We start from the raw sequence: 22896 nt of genomic DNA on the forward strand, positions 1-22896 counted from the left end.
AACAGAGATTTTGTTATTATTTTTATTTTCACTGATATCTTCCAACCACCTGGAATAGTGCCTAGCACAAAATAGGCATTCAATAAATATTTATTAAATTGGGTATACTTACATCACTGTGTGTACCTCTCATCTTACGGATTTGTTCTTTTTTTGCTTTTCTCTTTTTCTTATGGTCTTATTTTTTTCCAGAAAATAGCAATTCATTCATTGGCCTAGAGGCATAGGGTCGAGGATAGGAGGTGGGATGTGGAAGGGGCTCCAGGGTGATCTGCCTGAGATTCAGCAGCCCTGTAGCTGAGCAAGATGAAGAGAGCTGAGGTTCACTGTTAAATGTCTAGACATTCACTCCATTAAAAAAAAAAAAAAAATATGCTGCCATCTTGTCTTGTTTTACCTCAATCTAGATCCTCTCTTCTTTAACCTGTACAGATAATATGGACTTTTAGTTTTCTATGGGAGTAGGAAAGGGAGGGTCACCTGCCTACTTAAGCTGGGGACTGGTGTGAATCTTGACATCAAACTGTTTCCTAATTGGATAACTTGTTTTCCTGTTTGCATATTTGTTTATTTTTAACCTAACCTGACCTTCCTACCTTCAGAACTACCTGGTGCTTTCACTTTCAGAGATATTAGGGTACAGTGCACCGTGCTTCTTGACTTCTCCCATCCTGCCTGCTTTTGTGGATTTATACATTTTTCAAATTCTTTGGCTGACATTTTTGTTGGTGTCTGGGAGTCTATTTCCTAAACTATTTTGCAAAGGATTTATAAATTATATTCATCAAAATGGGATGTGCATGAGAAATAATGGATGATTAGCCATAACTCCTGAACGTAAATAAATTTCCAATAAATTGATAATTTCCTTTTACTACACCAGTCACAGTTTCTAGTAATCCAGGACACAGTTAAGTCCACACTTTGTTGACTGATGAACAGATTCTACTAGATTCGAGCAGTAGTATGATGGCATTTAAATATCCTCTTTGGAAAGTTTAAAAGTCCTTTGTATATGTGTTTGTATACTTGTGTGTTTTCTCGTATCAGGAGAGATGTGAAAAAAGATGTAAACCTAACTGGAATCTACAGTTAGCATTTAAGAAATAGAGTGTGGGGATTGAAAAGTAGAGGGCCATAAGTTGGAATAGTTGTTCCATTAACCATGAGTGCTAGGGTTTTGAAAATGAAATAAAATCTTGGTAAAAGGTTATGTAGTTAGTGAACTTCAGACTTAAAGAAAAATTAAGAGTTAGGGGGACCAGGCTCTCATGTGACAGACTAGAAGTTCTTATATTATTCTTATATTTAAAAATATAAAAAGAATTCACTAAACTAGAGCATATCCAAGACACTTGACCCATTTTAGATGACATATAGTCAATGTCTCTTTGCCCACTCATGATCTCTGGAATATTTTCAGTCAGTTTCCTGCACAGTGTAAATTTGCTTTTGCCCGACTGCAGGTTATATGGCTAAAATGTGGGTCAAGGGCCATTCAACATGAGGCAGAGGAGATAAGCAGAGACTAGATCATGCTTACAGTGTTAAGGATCATGGATTTATTCTTAACTATAACAAGAAACTAATGAAAGGTTTTTCAGGTTTACATTTTTGCCTGATGACTCTGCTGCTAATCTGAGCTTAGACTGGAGGAGGACAGAAGCAGCTATGGTGAAATTGGTTGAAAGGTCACTAGAAACAGTCCTGGGCAGCAGGTATTGCTGTTACCAATGCCACGTGCCCCCCATCTCCTTTCCTTGCCCGGAGAGACCACTTCCCACAGTAAAGACAGAAAACGCCTGGTACTCCATTTCCAGCTTCCGTTGCAGTTAGTGCAGAGAGGCATGTGACCCAGAAATGGCCAATGGGAAATCTGATAGCTTCAGGAAAACATTTTCCTCTATAATTAAAACAGGAGAAAGCCTTTTTGGACATTTGGTGTGTGAGAACATGATGCTTGCAGCTGCTGCAGAGATCATAGACAACAGAGTATGTATGACAGAGCAGAAAGGTCTGGGCCTTTTTTTTTTTTTAACTTTTTATTTTTACATGGATGCAAAAAGTCCACATACTGTGTGAAAGGCTCGTTGAGTTTTCATGAATTAAAGAAATCTATATAATCAGCAACCAATAAAAACCCAGAAACCCTCCTTATGCTTTCTTATGCGCTCTCAAGGTTAATCATTATTCTTACAATATGGATTACTTTCACTTGGATTTTTTAAAAGATCTGTTTTGTTTTTGTTTTTATCTTTCAGTGTTTTGCATTAGGAGATGGCATCATATTTTGTATATACTCTTTTGGGTCTGGCTTGCTTTTACTTGGGTTTTCCTGGTAGCTCAGATGGTTAAGACTCCGCCTATAGTTCAGGAGACCCGGGTTTGATCCCTAGGTTGGAAAGATCCCCTGGAGAAGGGAATGGCTACCCATTCCAGTATTTTTGCCTGGAGAATCCCATGGACAGAGGAGGCAAATGTGACTGAGTGACTAACTTTGTTTGTTTGTTTGTTTTATTCAGCATGTTTGTAAGAGTCATCTGTATATTTGGGTAGCTGTAGATTGTTCATTTTCGTTCCTGTAGAACATTATGTTTTGTGAATATACTCCAACTTATTCATTTGACTGTTGGTATGTATTTGGGTGGTTTGGCTAGCTAGGGCTCCTGTGAATATTTTCATATACACACTGTTGAATATATGTATGCGTTTCTGTTGGGTGTATATCTCTTTGATTTGTAGTAGTTCTTTACGTAGTTAAGATAGGATTCCTTTTCTACACATAGGCATAGGCATATTTCCCAATCTGTGACTTGTTTTCTCCATGCTTTTGATGATATCTTTTGATGAACAGAAGTTCTTAATTCTGAAATAGTTGACCACTATTTGTTGATTGATGCTTTTTGTGTCCTGTTTAAGAAAATTTTACCTAATCCAGAGTTACAAAGATATTTTCTTTTGGAAGCTTTAGTTTCTGACTTTAACATTTAAATTCAAATTCATCTGAAACTGATTTTTTGTTTATGGTGAGAAGTGAAGAAATCAAGATTATTATTTTTCCCTCAAAATGGAAATCCAGTTCATCCAGCATCATTGCTTAAAGAAACTTATATAAATAACAAAGCTATATATAACAAAAATATACATAGTTTTGTGATGGATTTTAAACCTTCTATTTCTTCTTTCTGTTTATCTTTTCCCTACTGCACCAGTGAGTGTCATCTTTGACAAAAATCAGATGTCTTGTACATTTGTGGGTTTGTTCCTGAACTCTGCTCTCTTGGATTGTTAGTCTGTCTTTGCACGAATTCTGTACTGTTGCGGTTATCACTTAGGTTGACCTTATATCCAGTGGCCTTGCTAATTAAACTTTCTTATTAATTCTAATAGTTTATAGATTCTTTCTTAATTTTCTAGATGTATAGTCATATAATTTACAAGTGATATTATTGTTTCTTCCCTCCCAGTCCTGTTCATCCTCTCCCTTTCCTTCTGCCCCTCCCTCCTCGTTCCCTTCCACTCTCCTTGCATTATTGTGCTGTTTATGACCTCCAGTACAATGTTAAATAGAAGGGGTCCTAGTGGATGATTGTCTTTTTATAATCTCTTTAGAAAAGATTTTAATATTTCTCCATTCTATATGATGAGGGTAGGTTATTTGTTTGAAAGATTCCCTTTCATATTAAAGAGACTGTATTCTATTCCTGTTTGCTAAAAGTTAAAGTCATAAATGGATGTTGAATTTGTCAAATACCTTTTTTGTGTCTGACAATGATTATATCAGTTTCTCTCTTTTTTCTATTCAGTTCAGTTCAGTTCAGTCACTCAGTCGTGTCCGACTCTTTGCGACCGCATGAATTGCAGCACGCCAGGCCTCCCTGTCCATCAACAACTCACGGAGTTCACCCAGACTCATGCCCATCAAGTCGGTGATGCCATCCAGCCATCTCATCCTCTGTCGTCCCCTTCTCCTCCTGCCCCCAGTCCCTCCCAGCATCAGGGTCTTTTCCAATGAGTCAACTCTTGACATGAGGTGGCCAAAGTATTGGAGTTTCAGCCTCAGCATCAGTCCTTCCAATGAACACTCAGGACTGATTTCCTTTAGGATGGACTGATTGGATCTCCTTGCAGTCCAAGGGACTCTGAAGAGTCTTCTCCAACACCACAGTTCAAAAGCATCAATTCTTCAGTGCTCAGCTTTCTTCACGGTCCAACTCTCACATCTATACCTGACCACTGGAAAAACCATAGCCTTGACTAGACAGACCTTTGTTGGCAAAGTAATGTTTCTGCTTTTCAATATGCTATCTAGGTTGCTCATAACCTTCCTTAATAAAGTCAATTACATTGATTAATTTTTAAGTGATAATCCAACCTTGTGTACCTGTGCTAAACTCCACTTAGTTGGACTTGCTACTCTCTTGTTTTAGATTTTCTTATGTTTCATAAGAAAAAGTGGTCTGTAATTTTTTTTTCTTAAGGGAGGGATATTTTTATAATGTTTTTATGAGGCCAGAACAACTTGTTGGAACCAAAGTTGTTCTGGCCTCATTAAATTTTTTTAAAAATATCCCTCCCTTTTCTATTCTCTAAGCATTTGTACAGAGTTGATACCATTTCTTCATTAAATATTTGGAAGAATTGAATGGTAATGCCATCTGGATATGGAGTTTTGCAATGAATTTTAAATTACAAGGCAATTTTTTAAATAGATATGGTTCTATTCAGATTTTCTATGTCTTCTTTTTGTTATTTTTGATAAGTTGTATTTTTCAAGGAGCCTGTCAGCTTTGTCTTCTGATATATGTATGTATCTATATAATATATATATGTATAATCTGTTGAATCAATCTGATAAATTCTTAATTTCAGATATTTTATTTTCAGCTCTACCATTTCTATTTTAAAAGTATATTCTAATTCTCAGATGAAATTATCATTTCATTTATTCATCTTTCCCTCTTCTTAGCTTGGTTGATAATAGTAATGATTTTTTGATTGATTGCTAGGCTAGACTCTAGATCTGTGCTGTTCAGCCACATGTGGCTTTCAGCTAATCTTAATTGAGATATGTATGGTATAAGTGTAAAATGTCAGATTTTAGCGATTTGGTACAAAAAAAAGTATGTAAAATAGCTCAGTAACTTTATATAGATCACATGTTGAAATGATACTAAAATGAAATTAATTCACCTGTTTCTTTGTGCTGTTTAAAATGTAGTTCTCAGCCCTCAGAGATTGCCAGACACTCTGCTCTTCTTCTGAGAGACCCTTTGCTTATCCGTTCACCCTCCTGTTCTAAATAACTTCACAATGTAGCAGATATTTTGAGGGGAAAATAGGCCGTGTGCTTAAAGATCTTGAGGTTTCTAAGCATGTCTTCTCTGAAAGACCACACTAGTCATAGTTCCATGTGTTTCAAGAAGCACCTCTCTATTTGGGCAAAACCATGATTTGTAACATCTCACCTTGTCCTAGAATCGGCAGACACCCCCATGCTTCAAGTGAGTACAGAAAGACAAGTTACCTCCCTGAGGTTCTCCCCTCCCCAGACTGTGGCCTCCTATAGTCCTCTTTGTTTTAGTGGTTCTCTGACAACTCTAAAATGATGATTTAAAGAGATGCTGGATCATCAAAAAAGCAAGAGAGTTCCAGAAAAACATCTATTTCTGCTTTATTAACTATGCCAAAGCCTTTGACTGTGTGGATCACAATCAACTGTGGAAAATTCTGAAAGAGATGGGAATACCAGATCACCTGACCTGCCTCCTGAGAAATCTGTATGCAGGTCAGGAAGCAACAGTTAGAACTGGACATGGAACAACAGACTGGTTCCAAATAGAAAAAGGAGTACGTCAAGGCTGTATATCGTCACCCTGCTTATTTAACTTATATACAGAGTACTTCATGAGAAGTACTGGGCTGGAGGAAGTACAAGCTGGAATCAAGATTGCTGGGAGAAATACCAATAACCTCAGATATAGAGATGACACCACCCTTATGGCAGAAAGTGAAGAAGAACTAAAGAGCCTCTTGATGAAAGTGAAAGTGGAGAGTGAAAAAGTTGGCTTAAAGCTCAACATTCAGAAAATGAAGATCATGGCATCCAGTCCCATCACTTCATGGCAAATAGGTGGGGAAACAGTGGCTGACTCTATTTTTTTGATGCTCCAAAATCACTGCAGATGGTGACTGCAGCCATGAAATTAAAAGATGCTTACTCCTTGGAAGGAAGGTGATGACCAACCTAGATAGCATATTAAAAAGCAGAGACATTACTTTGTCAAGAAAAGTCCATTTAGTCAAGGCTATGGTTTTTCCAATAGTCATGTATGGATGTGAGAGTTGGACTGTGAAGAAAGCTGAGCGCTGAAAAATTGACGCTTTTGAACTGTGGTGTTGGAGAAGACTCTTGAGAGTCCCTTGGACTGCAAGGAGATCCAACCAGTCCATCCTAAAGGAGATCAGTCCTGAGTGTTCATTGGAGGGACTGATGTTGAAGCTGAAACTCCAATACTTTGGCCACCTGATGCGAAGAGTTGATTCATTCAAAAAGACCCTAATGCTGGGAAAGATTGGAGGCAGGAGGAGAAGGGGACGACAGAAGATGAGATGGTTGGATGGCATCACCGACTCGATGGACATGGGTTTGGGTGAACTCCAGGAGTTGGTAATGGACAGGGAGGCCTGGCATGCTGCGGTTCATGGGGGTCACAAAGAGCTGGACACAACTGAGCGACTGAAATGAACTGAATTGAATTGTCTGATAATGAAAAGAAGAAAAAAAATTCTCCTTGTGATGAGAACTCTTAGGACCTACTCTTTTAACAACTTTCCAAGGTATCGTATAGCAGTGTTAGTTATAGTCATCATGGTGTACATTGCATCCCTAGTACTTACCTTATCGGTTTTTCTTTTCAGTGATACTTAAGTGTGGCTAACTTGTTCTTGTCCTCCAGAGATTTTCTGCAATTTCTTAACATTTCTTCACCATTTTGGGCTTTTGGTGAAATTATTGTTTTTGACATTCACTTCAAATTTAATTCAGAATTGTTCCTGTAGATTGGTAGAACAGTCTGTCTAGTTCTTATCTTGGTTATGCCTCTTTCTTTTTTTTCAAACAGGTAACTTTAAGATTTAAACTGTTAAAAACTGTATAAGCTTGACTCTCCAGGAACTCTTCCTGGAGGAAATGTCTCTATATAAAAACTCTTGCCAACTTACAAGTCCAGAATTAATGTCTTGACCCTCTGTAGCAGAGTGACTGATTTTGACCTCAGGGTGACTTTCTTAGGTGGGGTCACCTTCTTCACTAGGGTCAAAGAGCTTGCTTTCCATAGTGAGCTCTTTTAGTTGGCTTCTGTCTTTCTTGTTAAGCTGCCTTTGTGGTATCCTTACTTTCAACAAATTTGGAACTTCTGAAGTTTCTTTTGGATCCTGTTAGACTTTCTTTCTCTACAAGTAGGTCATCATTGCAGTTAACTGGTTGTATTCCTTCCGAAGTGAAAGGATGGTTAAAATGCCAGAATCTGCTGCTTCATGTACAACAGTTCTCATATTGAGAGTCTGTAGCATTTTATCAACTCACAGCTGTGGTTAATGCAGGAGCATGAGGTGGTGAGAGAGGACAGCAAAGGGCCACTTTCTTGAAGCAATTTTCAAGTCATTGTTCCTTCTCTCATTTATTTTCCAGGGATTTGTGATTAGCAATAGGAAATGACATATGAGCAGCTTTGTGTTTGATATTTGATGTGATTTTCATTAACAAATTATTTCTTTTTTTTTTCCTTTTTAAGGTAAGCTTTGTTTATGGTGGAGTTAATCCTTTAAATCAACATATCCTTAGAGGATATCCTGAAATAAATCGGAGCCAGAGTAGAGCTAGTGACTTAGAGGTTGCTGATAGGAAGCAGAAGATCTTGGAGCCAGGCTGAGAGATCACTTGAGAGAAACTCTTCATAAGAGAAGTTTGTCAACCCCTGCCCTACATCTATAGTTAGCAGAATTGGGGGTATCTAGCCAATAAAAAATGTTAAATGAGGGTATATATGGAAAAAGAGCCAAAATGGGAGATGGTAAGAAGAAAGAATGAGCAGGAATATAGAAAAACTTACATTTTAATGGTGATGGATTATTGAGGTCCAAATCAGAAATGGGGAAAAGAAGAAAGTTAAATTGGCAAAATTTTATCTTCTATTAATTTTCTGTTTAAAAATACAAACAATAGTATAAATATTTTTCACTTAAACTATATTAGTCTTTTAATCATTGTTATAAAAAAGGCATTAAAATTATATCTACTTCACATGTTTTTGTTTAATCCATGAAATAAGTTAAAATATGGCAGGATCAGAATAATAACTCTTTGGAGATGACTGAGAAGTTTAAACAGGATACAATAGAACTGAAGTCGATATATGAGCTGTTTTTTATGATTCTCTGGCAATGTAGTTGATTGTGAAGCTATTTGAGAGATGTTAATAGCTATACATACTTTGTAATATACTTTTAGTGACTGAGATCAGTAATTTTCTTCTGTTTTGAAGAAATAATGTACTAATAATATTTATTGAATAATTTACTATGTTTACAACTCTGTACTATCATGCCCCAAATTATACAGTACAGAATCTTAGTATAACTTCTATTACATTGAAGCATTTAAAAAATACTCCAATAATAGCATTGAGTCTATCAGAAGTAGAAGTAGATAGATAATTAATTTGGTTAAATTTATTCAAAACATGATGCTATTAAAGTGCTGCATTCAGTATGTCTCAACATGTCAGCAAATTTGGAAAACTCAGCAGTGGCCACAGGACTGGAAAAGGTCAGTTTTCATTCCAATCCCAAAGAAGGGCAGTGCCAAAAAATGTTCAGACTTTTGTATACCATTGAGTACCATTGTGTTCATTTCACATGCTAGCAAGTAATGCTAAAAATCCTTCAAGGTAGGCTGTAACAGTATGTGAACCAAGAACTTCCAAATGTACAAGTTGGGTTTAGAAAAGGCAGAGGAACCAGAGATCAAATTGCTAACACTTGTTGGCTCATAGAAAAGCAAGGAAATTCAGAAAAACCTCTGCTTCACTGACTATGCTAAAGTCTTTGACTGTGTGAATCACAACAAACTGTGGAAAATTCTTAAAGAGATGAGAATATCAGACCACCTTCCCTGTCCGCCAAGAGACTTGTAGGCAGGTCAAGAAACAACAATTAGAACCAGACATAGAACAACAGACTGGCTCAAAATTGGGAAAGGAAAATGTCAAGGCTGTATATTGTCCTCCTGCTTATTTAGCTTATATGCAGAGTACATCATGTGAAATGCCAGGCTGGATGAATCACAAGCTGGAATCAAGGTTGATGGGAGAAATATCAGTAACCTCAGATAAGCAAATGATACCACCCTCATGGCAGAAAGTGAAGAGGAGCTAAAGAACCTCTTGATGAAGGTTAAAGAAGAGAGTGAAAAAGCTGACTTAAAACCCAACATTTAAAAAACTAAGATCATGGTATCTGGTCCCATCACTTCATGGCAAATAGAAGGGGGAAAAGTGGAAGCAATGACAGATTTTATTTTCCTGGGCTCGAAAACCACTGTGGATGGTGACTGCAACCATGAAATCAAAAGACACTTGCTCCTTGGAAGAAAAGCTATGACAAACCTAGACAGGGTATTAAAAAGCAGAGACATCACTTTGCCAACAAAGGTTTGTATGGTCAAAGCTGTGGTGTTTCCAGTAGTCATGTACAGATGTGAGAGTTGGGCCATAAAGATGGCTGAGAGCCAAAGAATTGATGCTTTTGAATTGTGGTGATAGAGAAGACTCTTGCAAGCCCTTGGACAACAATGAGGTCAAACCAGTCTGCCTTAAAGGAAATCAACCCTTAATATTCATTTGAAGGACTGATGCTAAAGCTCCCATACTTTGACCACCTGATGTGAATAGCCAATTCCTTGGAAAAGACCCTGATGCTGGGAAAGATTGAGGGCAGGAGAAGAAGGAGGTGACAGAGGATGAGGTGGTTGGTTGACATCACCAACTCAATGGATGTGAGTTTGAGCAGACTCCGGGAGATGGTGAAAGATAGGGAAGCCTGGTGAGCTAAGTCCATGGGGTCGCAGTGTTGGACCCAACTTAGTAACTAAACAACAACAATAAGGAGTTGAACAGAATCTTAGTTTTACTTTTTTGTCATTATTGAGATTCATTATTGCATACTTACCTGGAAAATAGATTATTCTAGCCAGGAGTGCTTTTCCCCTCCTCTGAACATCCATTATAGTAGTTTCCTATTGTTGCTATAGCATATAGCCACACACTTAGTGGCTTGAAACAACACACAGTTATTATCTTACAGTTCTGAAGGTCAGAAGTGCAGAATGGACCTAATGGATTAAAATCAGGTGTCAGCAAGGTGGGTTCTTTTCTGGAGATTGTAAGGGAGAGCTGTTCATTGCCTGTTCCATCTTTTAGAGGCTGCCCACATTCCTTGGCTTGTGGTTGCCTTACTCAGTCTTTGCCTCCATCACCACATCTCCTTTTCAGTCTCTCTTGGCCTTCCTCTTATAATGACCCTGCGATTACATTCACCTACCCAGGTCATCCAGGACAATCTTCCCATCCCCAGGTCTGTAACGTACTCGCATCTGCAAAGTCATTTTGCCGTGTTAGTTAACATATTCAGGGAACTTGGGGAAGGGCATGGACATCCCTAGGGGCCCATTATTCTTCCTACCACATCTTTCCCCTTTTATTTAGAATCATTGGATGTCAGAGCTGAAAGGGGCATTGGATGAAAACTTGTCCAATCCCTTTACTTTATACGTGAAAAACTGAATGAAACCAGAAAGGCTGTTTGTCTTTGTCTGCCTCTAAAGCTTTATTAAAAGATTTGAAATAAGGCCTTAGTTATGTTTTTTGTGCTTAACTGTACTTTTATCATAAGTATACAATATTTACTGCCTGAGTGATTAAAAGGTTAGTCATAGAAACCAGGTATATCTTATTTCTGACTCACCTATTTTAAATTACTGCTAATGAAAGTTTATAGAAAGTGACTGACTGAAAATACCATGAAGGGTAGGGATTCACTTATTCTTTGACTGAAAATACCATGAAGGGTAGGGATTCATTTATTCTTACATTTTAAAATTGAAAGAAAGAAGTTATTCCATCTTAAAAATGCCACTTCTTAAGATGCCAGTTCTCTGTCTCTTGCCCAGCTCTCCTTTTGTCTACTCACCCTCCTTCATAAAAAATGAAAGACTAAAGAAAGAAACAAACAGAAGAAAGAAAAGAAGGGAGAGAAGGAAAAAAGATACAGTGGTGTTCACTTAATAGTTTTTCTAGAGTAACTCATGGAATCTGGATTGAGTTTCTTTGATATTCATTGCTATTGGGATGATTAATAAGTATTATCTGTAATAATATCATGTATTATCTGTAATGCATATCTTTCATATGTATTCAACCCAGGGATCGAACCCAGGTCTCCCACATTGCAGGGAGATTCTTTACCTGCTGAGCCACAGGGAAGCCCATTCAATAACTAAGATAATTTAAAAATCAGTGTTTATCTTTTAAAAACTATTTCGTAAGTTTAGGAAAACTTTTTAAAATTTAGGTTAATTTTTTGAATTATGATTTTTTTTATCTTGTTAAGGAAGGATAGTTTAGACTCTTGGTTAAAATAAAATGAAAATTTTTTTAAGTTTATCTGGAAAAACATTTTAAAAATCTAGATTTTAGGTTTAGGTTGTCATTCATACTAGATAAATGACTTAGTGTTTTCCAAGAAAAAAAGCTTTGTCTGATGCTTATGCAATGACTAGTTTTCTTTTGATATTCTTGTAGTTTATATAGAATCTGATTTATTGTTAGGTGAGTTTGGATATATTAGGCATGGTTCTTAAAATAAAATATATCAGAAGCATAATGAGTCTTTTCTTACTTGTATCAGTATGGTGTTCCGTTGACCCTATACATCTATACATGTCTAAATCTAAACTTGTATGTTATACAAGTTTCATTAAATACTGAATTGCAAATAATTCTGTTTTTATTTTGTCTTCTAAGATGATACATATAGGTGCTTAACAACTGTAAAACCGTGGACCATGCCAGAAGTGCCAAATAACTGATAGTTTATTATATTGTCACGTTCTCAGTGAGAAAAATGTTAATTATAAGTCAACTTTAGAATGCATTTGTTATAATAAACTATGTTTGTTGGGTGAAAACATAATCTGACTCTTCTTTTCTTCGCAGCAACTTGAATTGGTGGAACCAAGTGGCTGGATTCACGTTCCCTTAACTGATAATCACAAGAAGCCAACTCGCACTTTCATGATACAGATTGCTGTTCTAGCCAATCACCAAAATGGAAGAGATACCCACATGAGACAGATTAAAATATACACACCAGTGGAAGAGAGCTCCATTGGTAAATTTCCTAGATGTACAACTATTGATTTCATGATGTATCGCTCAATAAGGTGACCTTAGAACAAAAGTCATTAAACATCTTATCAGTACATATTAAATCTGGTTATCTTTATTGAAAAATAAATTAATTATTTTGCAATTTGGTATACATTGAAAAGTATTTTATTGTAACTTTAATAAATACATTTGGGGTCATAATATCTTTATTTTCTTTAATATATAATAAGGCTCACATATTTTATAATTATTAAAAATGAACTTGAACCAATCATTTAATTTTCCTTATACCAAAAGAAAACCAATTGAACTGAAAAATTTTAAGATATACACAAGTATTTTTACTAACTAGGTAATTATTTTATATAGTGATCATGCATTAGAGTAATGATGTATTGCATGTTTGGGAAAAAAACTATGTTTTATCAATAGGTGTTATCTTTAATAAGTCAAAATTATTACTAGTTTTTTCTGTCCAGAGGAATGTCTTATATTAATGCTAGGCCTTAAAAAATTTTTTTTAATTTGTTTATTTGGTTGGTTCGAGTCTTAGTTGCAGCACACAGAATCTTCCTTTGTGGCACACGGACTCTAGTTGTGACATGGGTTTAGTTGTTCCACAGCATGTGGGATCTTAGTTCCCCAACCAGGGATCGAACCTGTGAATCCCTGCATTGCAAGGCAGATTCTTAACCACTGGACCACCAGAGAAGTCCCAATACAAGGCCTTTTTAAAAACTGTCAAAATAAGCTTAGCATTCAATGTCTTATGAGAACCACTCTGATTTGGGGAGTGTTATTAATTGTATCATAATTACTGTACTTTGATGAATTATTTTTAACCTGAGTTGTCTATATCCTAATATTGTGTCAGATTGCTACTATAATCTACTGTTTATCCTAGTTCTGATGGTGCTTATAGGATAGTTAGTTTCAAATTTGTGTCTGACACTGAAGTCCCATTCCCTAAGGGATGATGTAGCTCACAAAATTTTTAAAAATATATGAAATTATTCTTTATGTATAAAAATATTTTAAAGGTGCTTAAATGAGTTTTCTTTCCATGGTTTGACATGAATCCATTTGATTCTGTATGTTCCCCAACGCCGCTTGCTGCCCCGTATCTCTTACTTTTGGGGAGACAGAACTTCCCTATATTGGTTAAGTTTTTTTCTTTTTGTGGCTGTGCTACATGCTTGTGAGCTCTTAGTTCCCCAGTCAGGGCTCAAACCCAGATCCTTGGCAGTGAAAGCATGGAGTCCTAACCACTAGACCACCAGGGAATTCCCGCCCCTTATTGGCCCTTGTTTGGGAAAGAGTCCTCAGAGGTTCTTGCATTACTGGGTAGACTGAAGTCTTAAGTTAGCAAAGTTTAAAAAATAATTATGTGTTTGGTTTTATTGTGGCAGATTTGATTTATTGTGGCCATGATTTATGTGGATGCTATAAAAAATGAAGGTTTCATATTTTTCACTCAGCAGAATCTCAGCTCTTTTTCTATGAGTTCCACAAAGAGTTTGTTATTTTCATTTTCTCCTTAGAGTAAGAAGCATGATAGGTGACTATATGGTCAGCAAGAAGTCTGTAACCAAAACTCATTTGAGATCAGCAAATTAATCCCGAATACAGATGTGGGGTACTGGGAGGGAAAGAAGAGAGAGCTGAAGAAAAACATGGATAGGAGTTTTAAAAACAGGAGCGAATCAAGGATGTAAGAAGAGTAATATATAGTTGGCACTGTATTAGATGTTCTGTGTTAGTCTGATAAGGAAAACATTCATGTAAACACAAGGTCTTCATCTAAGATATAGAGAAATCTAATAAAAGGTACAGGAGGTTTTATTAGTAATAATTATAATTTATCAGATGCAGTCTGTTATTTCCTGCTATACTAATAGGTTGTGAAGAAACTCCTAAAATTAGTAGGGATTAACATTGTCAGGAGAAATATCAATAACCTCAGATATGCAGATGACACCACCCTTATGGCAGAAAGTGAAGAGGAGCTAAAAAGCCTCTTGATAAAAGTGAAAGAGGAGAGTGAAAAAGTTGGCTTAAAGCTCAACATTCAGAAAATGAAGATCATGGCATCTGGTCCCATCACTTCATGGGAAATAGATGGGGAAACAGTGGAAACAGTGTCAGACTTTATTTTGGGGGGCTCCAAAATCACTGCAGATGGTGATTGCAGCCATGAAGTTAAAAGATGCTTACTCCTTGGAAGAAAGTTATGACCAACCTAGATAGCATATTGAAAAGCAGAGACATTACTTTGCCAACAAAGGTCTGTCTAGTCGAGGTTTTGGTTTTTCCTGTGGTCCTGTATGGATCTGAGAGTTGGACTGTGAAGAAAGCTAAGTGCCGAAGAATTGATGCTTTTGAGCTGTGGTGTTGGAGAAGACTCTTGAGAGTCCCTTGGACTGCAAGGAGATCCAAGCAGTCCATCCTAAAGGAGATCAGTCCTGAGTGTTCATTGGAAGGACTGATGCTGAGGCCGAAACTCCAGTACTTTGGCCACCTCATGCGAAGAGTTGACTCATTGGAAAAGACTCTGATGCTGGGAAGGATTGGGGGCAGGAGGAGAAGGGGACGACAGAGGATGAGATGGCTGGATGGCGTCACCGACTTGATGGGCTTGAGTTTGGGTGAACTCCGGGAGTTGGTGATGGACAGGGAGGCCTGGTGTGCTGCGATTCGTGGGGTCGCAAAGAGTCGGACACGACTGAGCGACTGAACTGAGCTGAAGAGGATTGTTGGGAAAATCAGTACGTTTTCTGCCTCTGTTCCCTTCCCCTGTTTTCCATAAGCCAGCTGGCTGACTGCATCATTAGGCATAAGGTAACTTGGTAGTGGAGGATCATGGAGGTAATGGTTCCCCTTATTTTAAGGATAACAGTGCATAATTACCTGAAGCAGTTTTATTTCTCTTTTGAAAGTGTAAATTATATATCCAATAAAAGATTTGTATCTAGAATATATAAAGAACTCTTATAACTGAATAGGAAGAAACAAATCCAGTTAAAGTGAACAAAAGATTAAGCCAACCTTTCACCAAAGAAGACATATGATTGGCAAATAAGCATATGAAAAGATGTTCAACTTCATTGGATGTTAGTGAAATGAAAATTGAAATCTTAATGAGATACCATTTCACAGCCACTAGAATGTCTGTGATTAAAAAGACAATTGCAAGTGTTAGCAAAGGTATGGAGGAACTGGACCTCATGTCAGACTGCTGATAAGGGTGTAATTGATACATAAACACGTTGATAAGGAATTTGGTAATTTTTTTAGAAGTTTGACAGATACATACTATATGACTAATCATTCCTCTTTCAGGTATTTACCAAAGAAAAAAGAGAGTGTATGTCTATACAAAGACTTGCACATGAGTGTTCATAGCAGCTTTATTTGTAGTACCTAATAATTGGAAGCAAAGCATATGTTGTTCAACAGAAGAAGGTATAAACAAATTGTGGTAAATCCATGTAATAGAATACTACTCAGTAATACAAATAAATGAAGTTAATTAATACACAACAAACGTGGATACATTTCCAAAATAATTATGCTGAAAGAAGCCACTAAAATGACTATAGTCTGTATGATTCCATTTTTTAAAAATTCTAGCACATACTCTGGAGAAGGCAATGGCACCCCACTCTAGTACTCTTGCCTGGAAAATCCCATGGACGGAGGAGCCTGGTAGGCTGCAGTCCATGGGGTCACTAAGAGTCAGACACGACTGAGCGACTTCACTTTGACTTTTCACTTTCATGCATTGGAGAAGGAAATGGCAACCCACTCCAGTGTTCTTGCCTGGAGAATCCCAGGGATGGGGGAGCCTGGTGGGCTGCCATCTATGGGTCACACAGAGTCGAACCCGACTGAAGTGTCTTAGCAGCAGCAGCACATACTCAGCAAGTGATGGAAAGCATATCAGTGGTTCTCGGATAGGGTATAGAGAGAAGTCAGAGGGATGAATTACTTGAGCGGATGACAGAAATATTCATTATCTTGACTGTGGTACTGGTTTCACAGCTATATACATACACCAAAATTTGCCAAGTTACACATTTAAAATGCCTTAATAAAGCTTACTTTAAAAAAATAGCTTATTCTACCTGTTTCACATAGGAATCACCCAAAATGCTAAACTCAATGTAGTTTTATTTCTTACTGTATAGATTCTGAGAATATAAAACTAGCATTGAAAATCCATTTTAACAGTTAATAAAACAATGACAGCAAATTCATGGGTTCATCTGTAATCAGTATACATTTTTGAGTATTGATAAAACTGTGCAGTTGTGAGATTTAAATGTTTTCATTTCACATGTAATCAAAGTATTGGACACTTTAAATCAGTTTATCACCTGAGGAAATATTGTCACAAGAAACACTCCATAAAACTGTGGAATTATAAAATACAACAGTTCATTGAAGAGTAGTAAACACCCAACTTATGAAAACACTAACATATACTGAGTGTTGAATTAGATGTAATAATAAAACCAAAGTAAATCTGATGCAGACTTTGCTTTCCAGTTGCTTTTAGACTACTGAGGGAAATAACAGGTCTCTGATAACCAGGTCAGAATTCAGAGCAGTAAGATCACTGTAGAAGAGAGAGTTGATGTCCTGTTCAGAAGTTAGAGGTAAAGCTGGAAAAGGCCCTGTGGAGGAGGTGGAATTCCGGAAAGAAAGACCGTTTGTAACATCAGCTAGCTTACTCACTTTGCAAGCTCGTTCTCGAATCCAGGCTGTCGTCGTTTTTACATGAATAACAGTGGTTAGTTTGGAACCGATGATGTGCGTGTAAGGAATCCAGTGATGTTTCGTACGTTTGAACGCTTCCAGTGATTAAAACACAGGCCAGTCTTGAGAAGTAATTTTTGACTCCATGGCTCTGTTCTTTTTTTGTTCTTATGACTACTAGTTACAGATTTTTATGAGTATAAAGTTTTGACTCAGATACAGATATTTGATGTGTTTCTAGTGTTAGAAAATTTTGCTTTAAATTTTTAATGTCGTCTTATATGTCATTTTTAATTGACTTATTGGTTATTAGCTTGTTTTATCAATTTTTGAAATGATGAGTTGCAGAATATGGTAAAGCATTAGGGAAAATAATACTTGGCAGTCGTGGCTATCTGAAGACACTTTTGCTTTGCGGACCCTTTAAACCAAGATTCCCTTCTCTTGCCCATGTTGTGTTGGCTTTCCTCACTTCTGTGACTCCCTGGGGTATGGTGTTTGGAAGTGTTTGCTCTACAAGGCTGTTTACCAGCCATCTACAAGGAGGCTCTCTGGGCTTCATGATCTGCCATTTAGTTGAGCCTGCCTCTGTGCAGTGGTGTCTAGAAAGCATTAGAGAGGACAACAACAACAAAAGCCTCAGAGATTACTTTATTAATTATCCATAACGATGACTTATTCTATTAACAGGACATATCCAAAGGCTAATTAATTAGGACTCCCCCCACTATAAATACAAGAAAATGTCTATAATCCATGGCAATATTATATGAAAAGTTGAAATTATTTTTTAGTAATATTAACCAGTCTATATTTTAGTTTTATGTGTGAGTACCCTCCCTTTTTTCTATGGCTAATCCTATGATGGTTGTTTATTTTCTCTTGTCCTTTCTGGTTAATAGAACTGATTTACTATTTTGCCAACATAAGCAAAATTACACCAATTTAAAGGTAGTCTACCTGCTTATGAAATCTTTTTCTGAGTGAATTAATACTTCAGGAAATGATATTTCACATCATGTATCATTGAAGCTCTAGTATTTACCATCTCAGTTGTTTTAATTATTGCACTTGTGGCCGTAAACTTTCCACTGATGGAGTTCAGTGATTATCATAAGATGTTTTTCCACTGGGCATTTACTTTTCCAATGTTGAGAGCAAATTACGATTCTCTCCCTGTGGTCCTAGAAGTAACTCCCCCAACTATTTTTATAGACTTTATTCTGAGACTGGCTCTCCTCTTTACCCTGGCATTCATCTATAGCTGGAGATCCAGATTTTAACAGATCATTTCCTGTTATTACTACAGCAGTATCAAAATGCTGATCGCTTACCAAGAAGCAAAGTATTCAAAAGACTGAAGTAGAGCGTTCAGCCAGCTGTTTGTTTTTCAGCTGTTAAAATTCATGAAAATCACAGGTTAAATGGATGTGAAGACAAAATGAAATAGACTGTAGGCTTAGTAAAGAGAAGGATGATTACAAGCCGTTCAGTTATAACAGCTGTTAAGTTATAACACACTCAGGTGTCTATCAAGACAAAGGAAAGGGATTTTAATATTTATTTTAAAACTTTATTTCTTAAGTAACATTCAGTAACTGATAAGAGATGCAAGGAACTTATTCTTCAGAAGTCTGTCATTTTTTGCCCGTCATCTGAGCTATTTGGAACAAAATTCATTTCTTTCTTGAAATCTTCAACTGCTAGGCTGGTATTTGGTTGTACTTTTGAATCTTCTCCTTCATCTTTCTATACTCGGAAACTAAACCCTGAAGATTCTTTCTCCACATGAATTATCACTTTTAGTTTCACCTCATTCACATCTTTCTAGGTCAATTCAGTCTTAGCAAAAAAAGAAAAGGTACCAGATAAAACTTTCTAATCTTGCAAACTGGAATAGATGCTAACAGCCCTGTACTTTAATACACATGTGCATTCCCATTGGTAGGAAATGAGTATCACACTAAACAGGGAGCTCCAGTGTTGTCTTACCCTGTCTAACTAGTTCGAAGCCAGTCTCCTAGACCCACTCTTACTGCTGATTCTAGTTCTGAATTCCTTAGCTGCTTTTAGCCACTTCTGTTTGTTCTTGCCCCTTTGGAATTTCATGATAAGGATTAATTTTCTAACAGAAATGATGTATTCTTATGTCATTTTGGGTACATTTTCTCTATTTTAATCAATTGAATAATAGTCACTGTCCTAGACTATCTCTAATAACAAAGCTGATCACTTTAGTAACACTGTGCCGATGAAGAGAGAGAAATACAGTTTGACATATAACATTTACTAAGGTTGGCAAGCATGCAACACATTTTATAAAGATTTATTTAGACGGAAATAATCGACTGTCATTTTTTTGTTATTAAGAATACTTGATTACTTATCCCTATTAAATAAAAAAGATGTTGACTCTACAATGCTGTGGTCAATTGTACTGCATATAGTTTCCAAGAGAAAAATTATCTTTTTTCAAACAACATGTACAATTATATTCCTTATATCCTGTGTAGAATATAAATAAGTAGAAAACGTATTTCCTATTTAGAAAGCATTTATAATCTAGCTGATGATAGCTGATGATAGACACTCATGCATACTTAAAGGAAGGTAGTATTGAATTAAACAGATAAGTATCTTTTTAATGAGGATAAATATCACCAATGCCCATGTAGTCAGTAAGGTTCTTATGAAAGAGAAATTCATGCACATAGGGTATCTAAAGAGGCCTTCTTGCCAGCTTATGTACAAGTTGAGAAATAGTGAAGGTAAAGGTCAGAGTATCACCTTCTTTCTTGACAGACTACAGATTGATGGATGTGTTTTTAAGTCTTAGCTAATTTGGGCTTTTCTAATAATGAATCGTTAAGATTAAGGTCATAATTGGCTGCACTGAATGAGTCAGGAGGCTCCCTAGAAGAAGGATGGAATTTTATTTTTCCTATATTTACAAATCAAATGTTTACCTCCTCAGGGATGGAGTATTGGGGTGGAGAGTGGCTCAGAGTAAAGGAACCAAGTTTCCTTTTAGTTGGGAGTCATCAGGAGTAGGGAGGAAGTGTTTCTGAATTTACACTCTGGTTCCAGAACAGCATGCAGTTTTAAGTGGAGATAAATGAGAGGGCATTTTAGGCATGGAAAACTATGCATTTGTGGAGGAATGAGGCGATTATATTCAGATTACAGTAAGCAGGGTTTTTAATTTTAGTAACATGTTAATTTAGGATGAAAGAAAGGTAGGGCAGAATGGAGTGAAAGTTTATAATCTTACCCTGTTAGGTATGGGTAACTAGTTTTATACCCTTATATTCCTCTTATATTTAATGCTGTATTATTTTTTTAAAAATTTATTGGTGGATAATTGCTTTAAAAATATTGTGCTGGTTTCTGCCGCACATCAACATGGACCATCTGTCCCCTCCCTCTTGAACTTGCCTCCTGTCTCCCACCTCATTCCACAGAGCACTGGGTTGAGCTCTCTGTGTCACACAGCAAATTCCTGCTGGCTGTCTGTTCTACATATAGGAACATACCTGTTTCCATGCTGCTCTCCGTTCATCCCACCCTCCCCTTCCTCCAGTGTGCCCACAAGTCTGTTCCCTATGTCTGCATCTCCACTGCTGCCCTGCAACAATAGGTTCATCAGTGCTGTCTTTCTAGATTCCATACACATGCTTTAGTATGCAATATTTGTCTTTTACTTTCACACTCTACAGTAGCTCTAGGTTCATCTACCTCATTAGGACTGACTCAAATGCATTCTTTTTTATAGCTGAGTAATACTCCATTGTATATATGTACCACAATTTCTGTATCTGTTCATCTGTCAATGGAGGAATTATCTTCCATGTCCTGCTGCTGCTGCTGCTGCTGCTGCTGCTGCTGCTGCTGCTGCTGCTGCTAAGTCGCTTCAGTCATGTCCGACTCTGTGCTATCCCAGAGACGGCAGCCCACCAGGCTCCCCAATCCCTGGGATTCTCCAGGCAAGAACACTGGAGTGGGTTGCCATTTCCTTCTCCAATGCATGAAAGTGAAAAGTGAAAGTGAAGTCGCTCAGTTGTGTCCGACTCCTAGCGACCCCATGGACTGCAGCCTACCAGGCTCCTCTGTCCATGGGATTTTCCAGGCAAGAGTGCTGGAGTGGGGTGCCATTGCCTTCTCTGCTTCCGTGTCCTAGCTATTGTAAAAAGTGCTGCAGTGAACACTGAGGTACATACATCTCTTTCAATTATGTTTTTCTTAGGGTATATGCCCAGTACTGGCATTATTTGGTCATATGGTAGTTTTAGTCCCAGTTTTTTAAGGAATCGCCATACTCTTCTTCATAGTAACTGTTTCAATTTACATTCCCAACAACAGAGCAAGAAAAGTGAAAAAAAGTGAAGTCGCTCAGTCGTGTCCAACTCTTTGCGACCCCACGGACAGCAGGCTCCTCCATCCATGGGATTTTCTGGGCAAGAATACTGGAGTGGGTTGCCATTTCCTTCTCCAGAGAACGACCGAGGGATCGACCCAGGTCTCCCACGTTGTAGACAGACGCTTTCCCGTCCAGGGATCTTCCCGACCCAGGGATCAAACCTGGATCTCCTGCATTGCAGGCAGATTCTTTACTGCCTGAGCTACCAGGGACACCCATTCATGCTATAATCCCTTTTAAAGATATGAAATATCTTTTAAGATTTATATCATGAAAGATACTAGTGATATGAAGAATGATATAGTGTAAGCACAGTTTCTTGATTTAAGTAATAGAAACAATTTTGCATATGCTCTTTGTATAGCTGCTGCTGCCGCTAAGTTGCTTCAGTCGTGTCTGGCTCTGTGTGACCCCATAGATGGCCTCCTACTAGGCTCCTCTGATCTCAGCCAAAAGGCCAAGAAGCAAGAGGGTTCCCTTTTCTCCACGTCATTTCCAAATGCTATATTTTTATTAAAACTTTGGAAGAGAAAAGATGCAATATGGTAGCCTAACACCTACCACCATTGTAAGTTGTGAAGGAGACTATGGAACTGAACTATTTTTTAAACATTTTATGTAAATCAAAAGATTTATTTAACATTTGTCTTAATTAAGATTGGACCTTGAAGAACACTATCAGAAGTTTGCCTGGGATGAACAGTTGGGTGGAAATTTGTGCTTTTCCAAAGGGACTTGCTCAGTGGATGATTCTTGTGGAACCACAGAAATGTCCACTCAATTTGCATTCATTTTTCCAGGTTCTCTCCTTTCATTCCAGAGATTTAGATAATAAAGGGAATTCTTAGAAAAATCCACTTGAAAGCAAAACTATCAGAAATTATACACAGCTCCAAATAAGGCTCTCAAGTGGCCATTATAAAAATATTTGAGTTTTTGGATGTGTTATGTGTTTAAACAAAGTCATCATTTAGTAGAAATACAACTTGAGTCCTTTGGGTCCAATTTGTGCTTGTCTTACATCTAATTACATTTATATTCAAAAATAAAGACTTCTTTTAGAAATGAAGAAGCCTTTGAAGCAGTATTCATACTATGTGTGTGTGTTAATCACTCAGTCGTGTCTGACTCTTTGCAACCCCATGGACTGTAGCCCACCAGGCTCCTCTGTCCATGGAATTCTCCAGGCAGGAATACTAGAGTGGGTTGCTGTCCCCTTCTCCAGGGGATCTTCCCGACCCAGGGATCAAACCTGGATCTCCTGCATTGCAG

General features: G+C 37.4%; 1 protein-coding gene across 2 annotated transcripts in view; it reads left to right on the forward strand.

Moving 5' to 3' along the window:
- The window catches only part of ANAPC10 (anaphase promoting complex subunit 10), a 90804-nt gene extending 71751 nt beyond the window's left edge, over nucleotides 1-19053 (forward strand). The window contains exon 5 of one of the 2 annotated variants that reach the window (XM_040250440.1): nucleotides 12276-19053. In XM_040250440.1, coding sequence (XP_040106374.1) covers nucleotides 12276-12506 — 231 coding nt within the window. In that variant the 3' untranslated portion in view covers nucleotides 12507-19053. The remainder of the gene's footprint in view (nucleotides 1-12275) is intronic. The other variant, XM_040250441.1, reaches the window with a different exon arrangement.
- Nucleotides 19054-22896: the final 3843 nt, after the last annotated feature.

This window comes from Oryx dammah, unplaced genomic scaffold (genome assembly GCF_014754425.2).
Source record: "Oryx dammah isolate SB20612 unplaced genomic scaffold, SCBI_Odam_1.1 HiC_scaffold_12, whole genome shotgun sequence".
NCBI lineage: Eukaryota > Metazoa > Chordata > Mammalia > Artiodactyla > Bovidae > Oryx > Oryx dammah.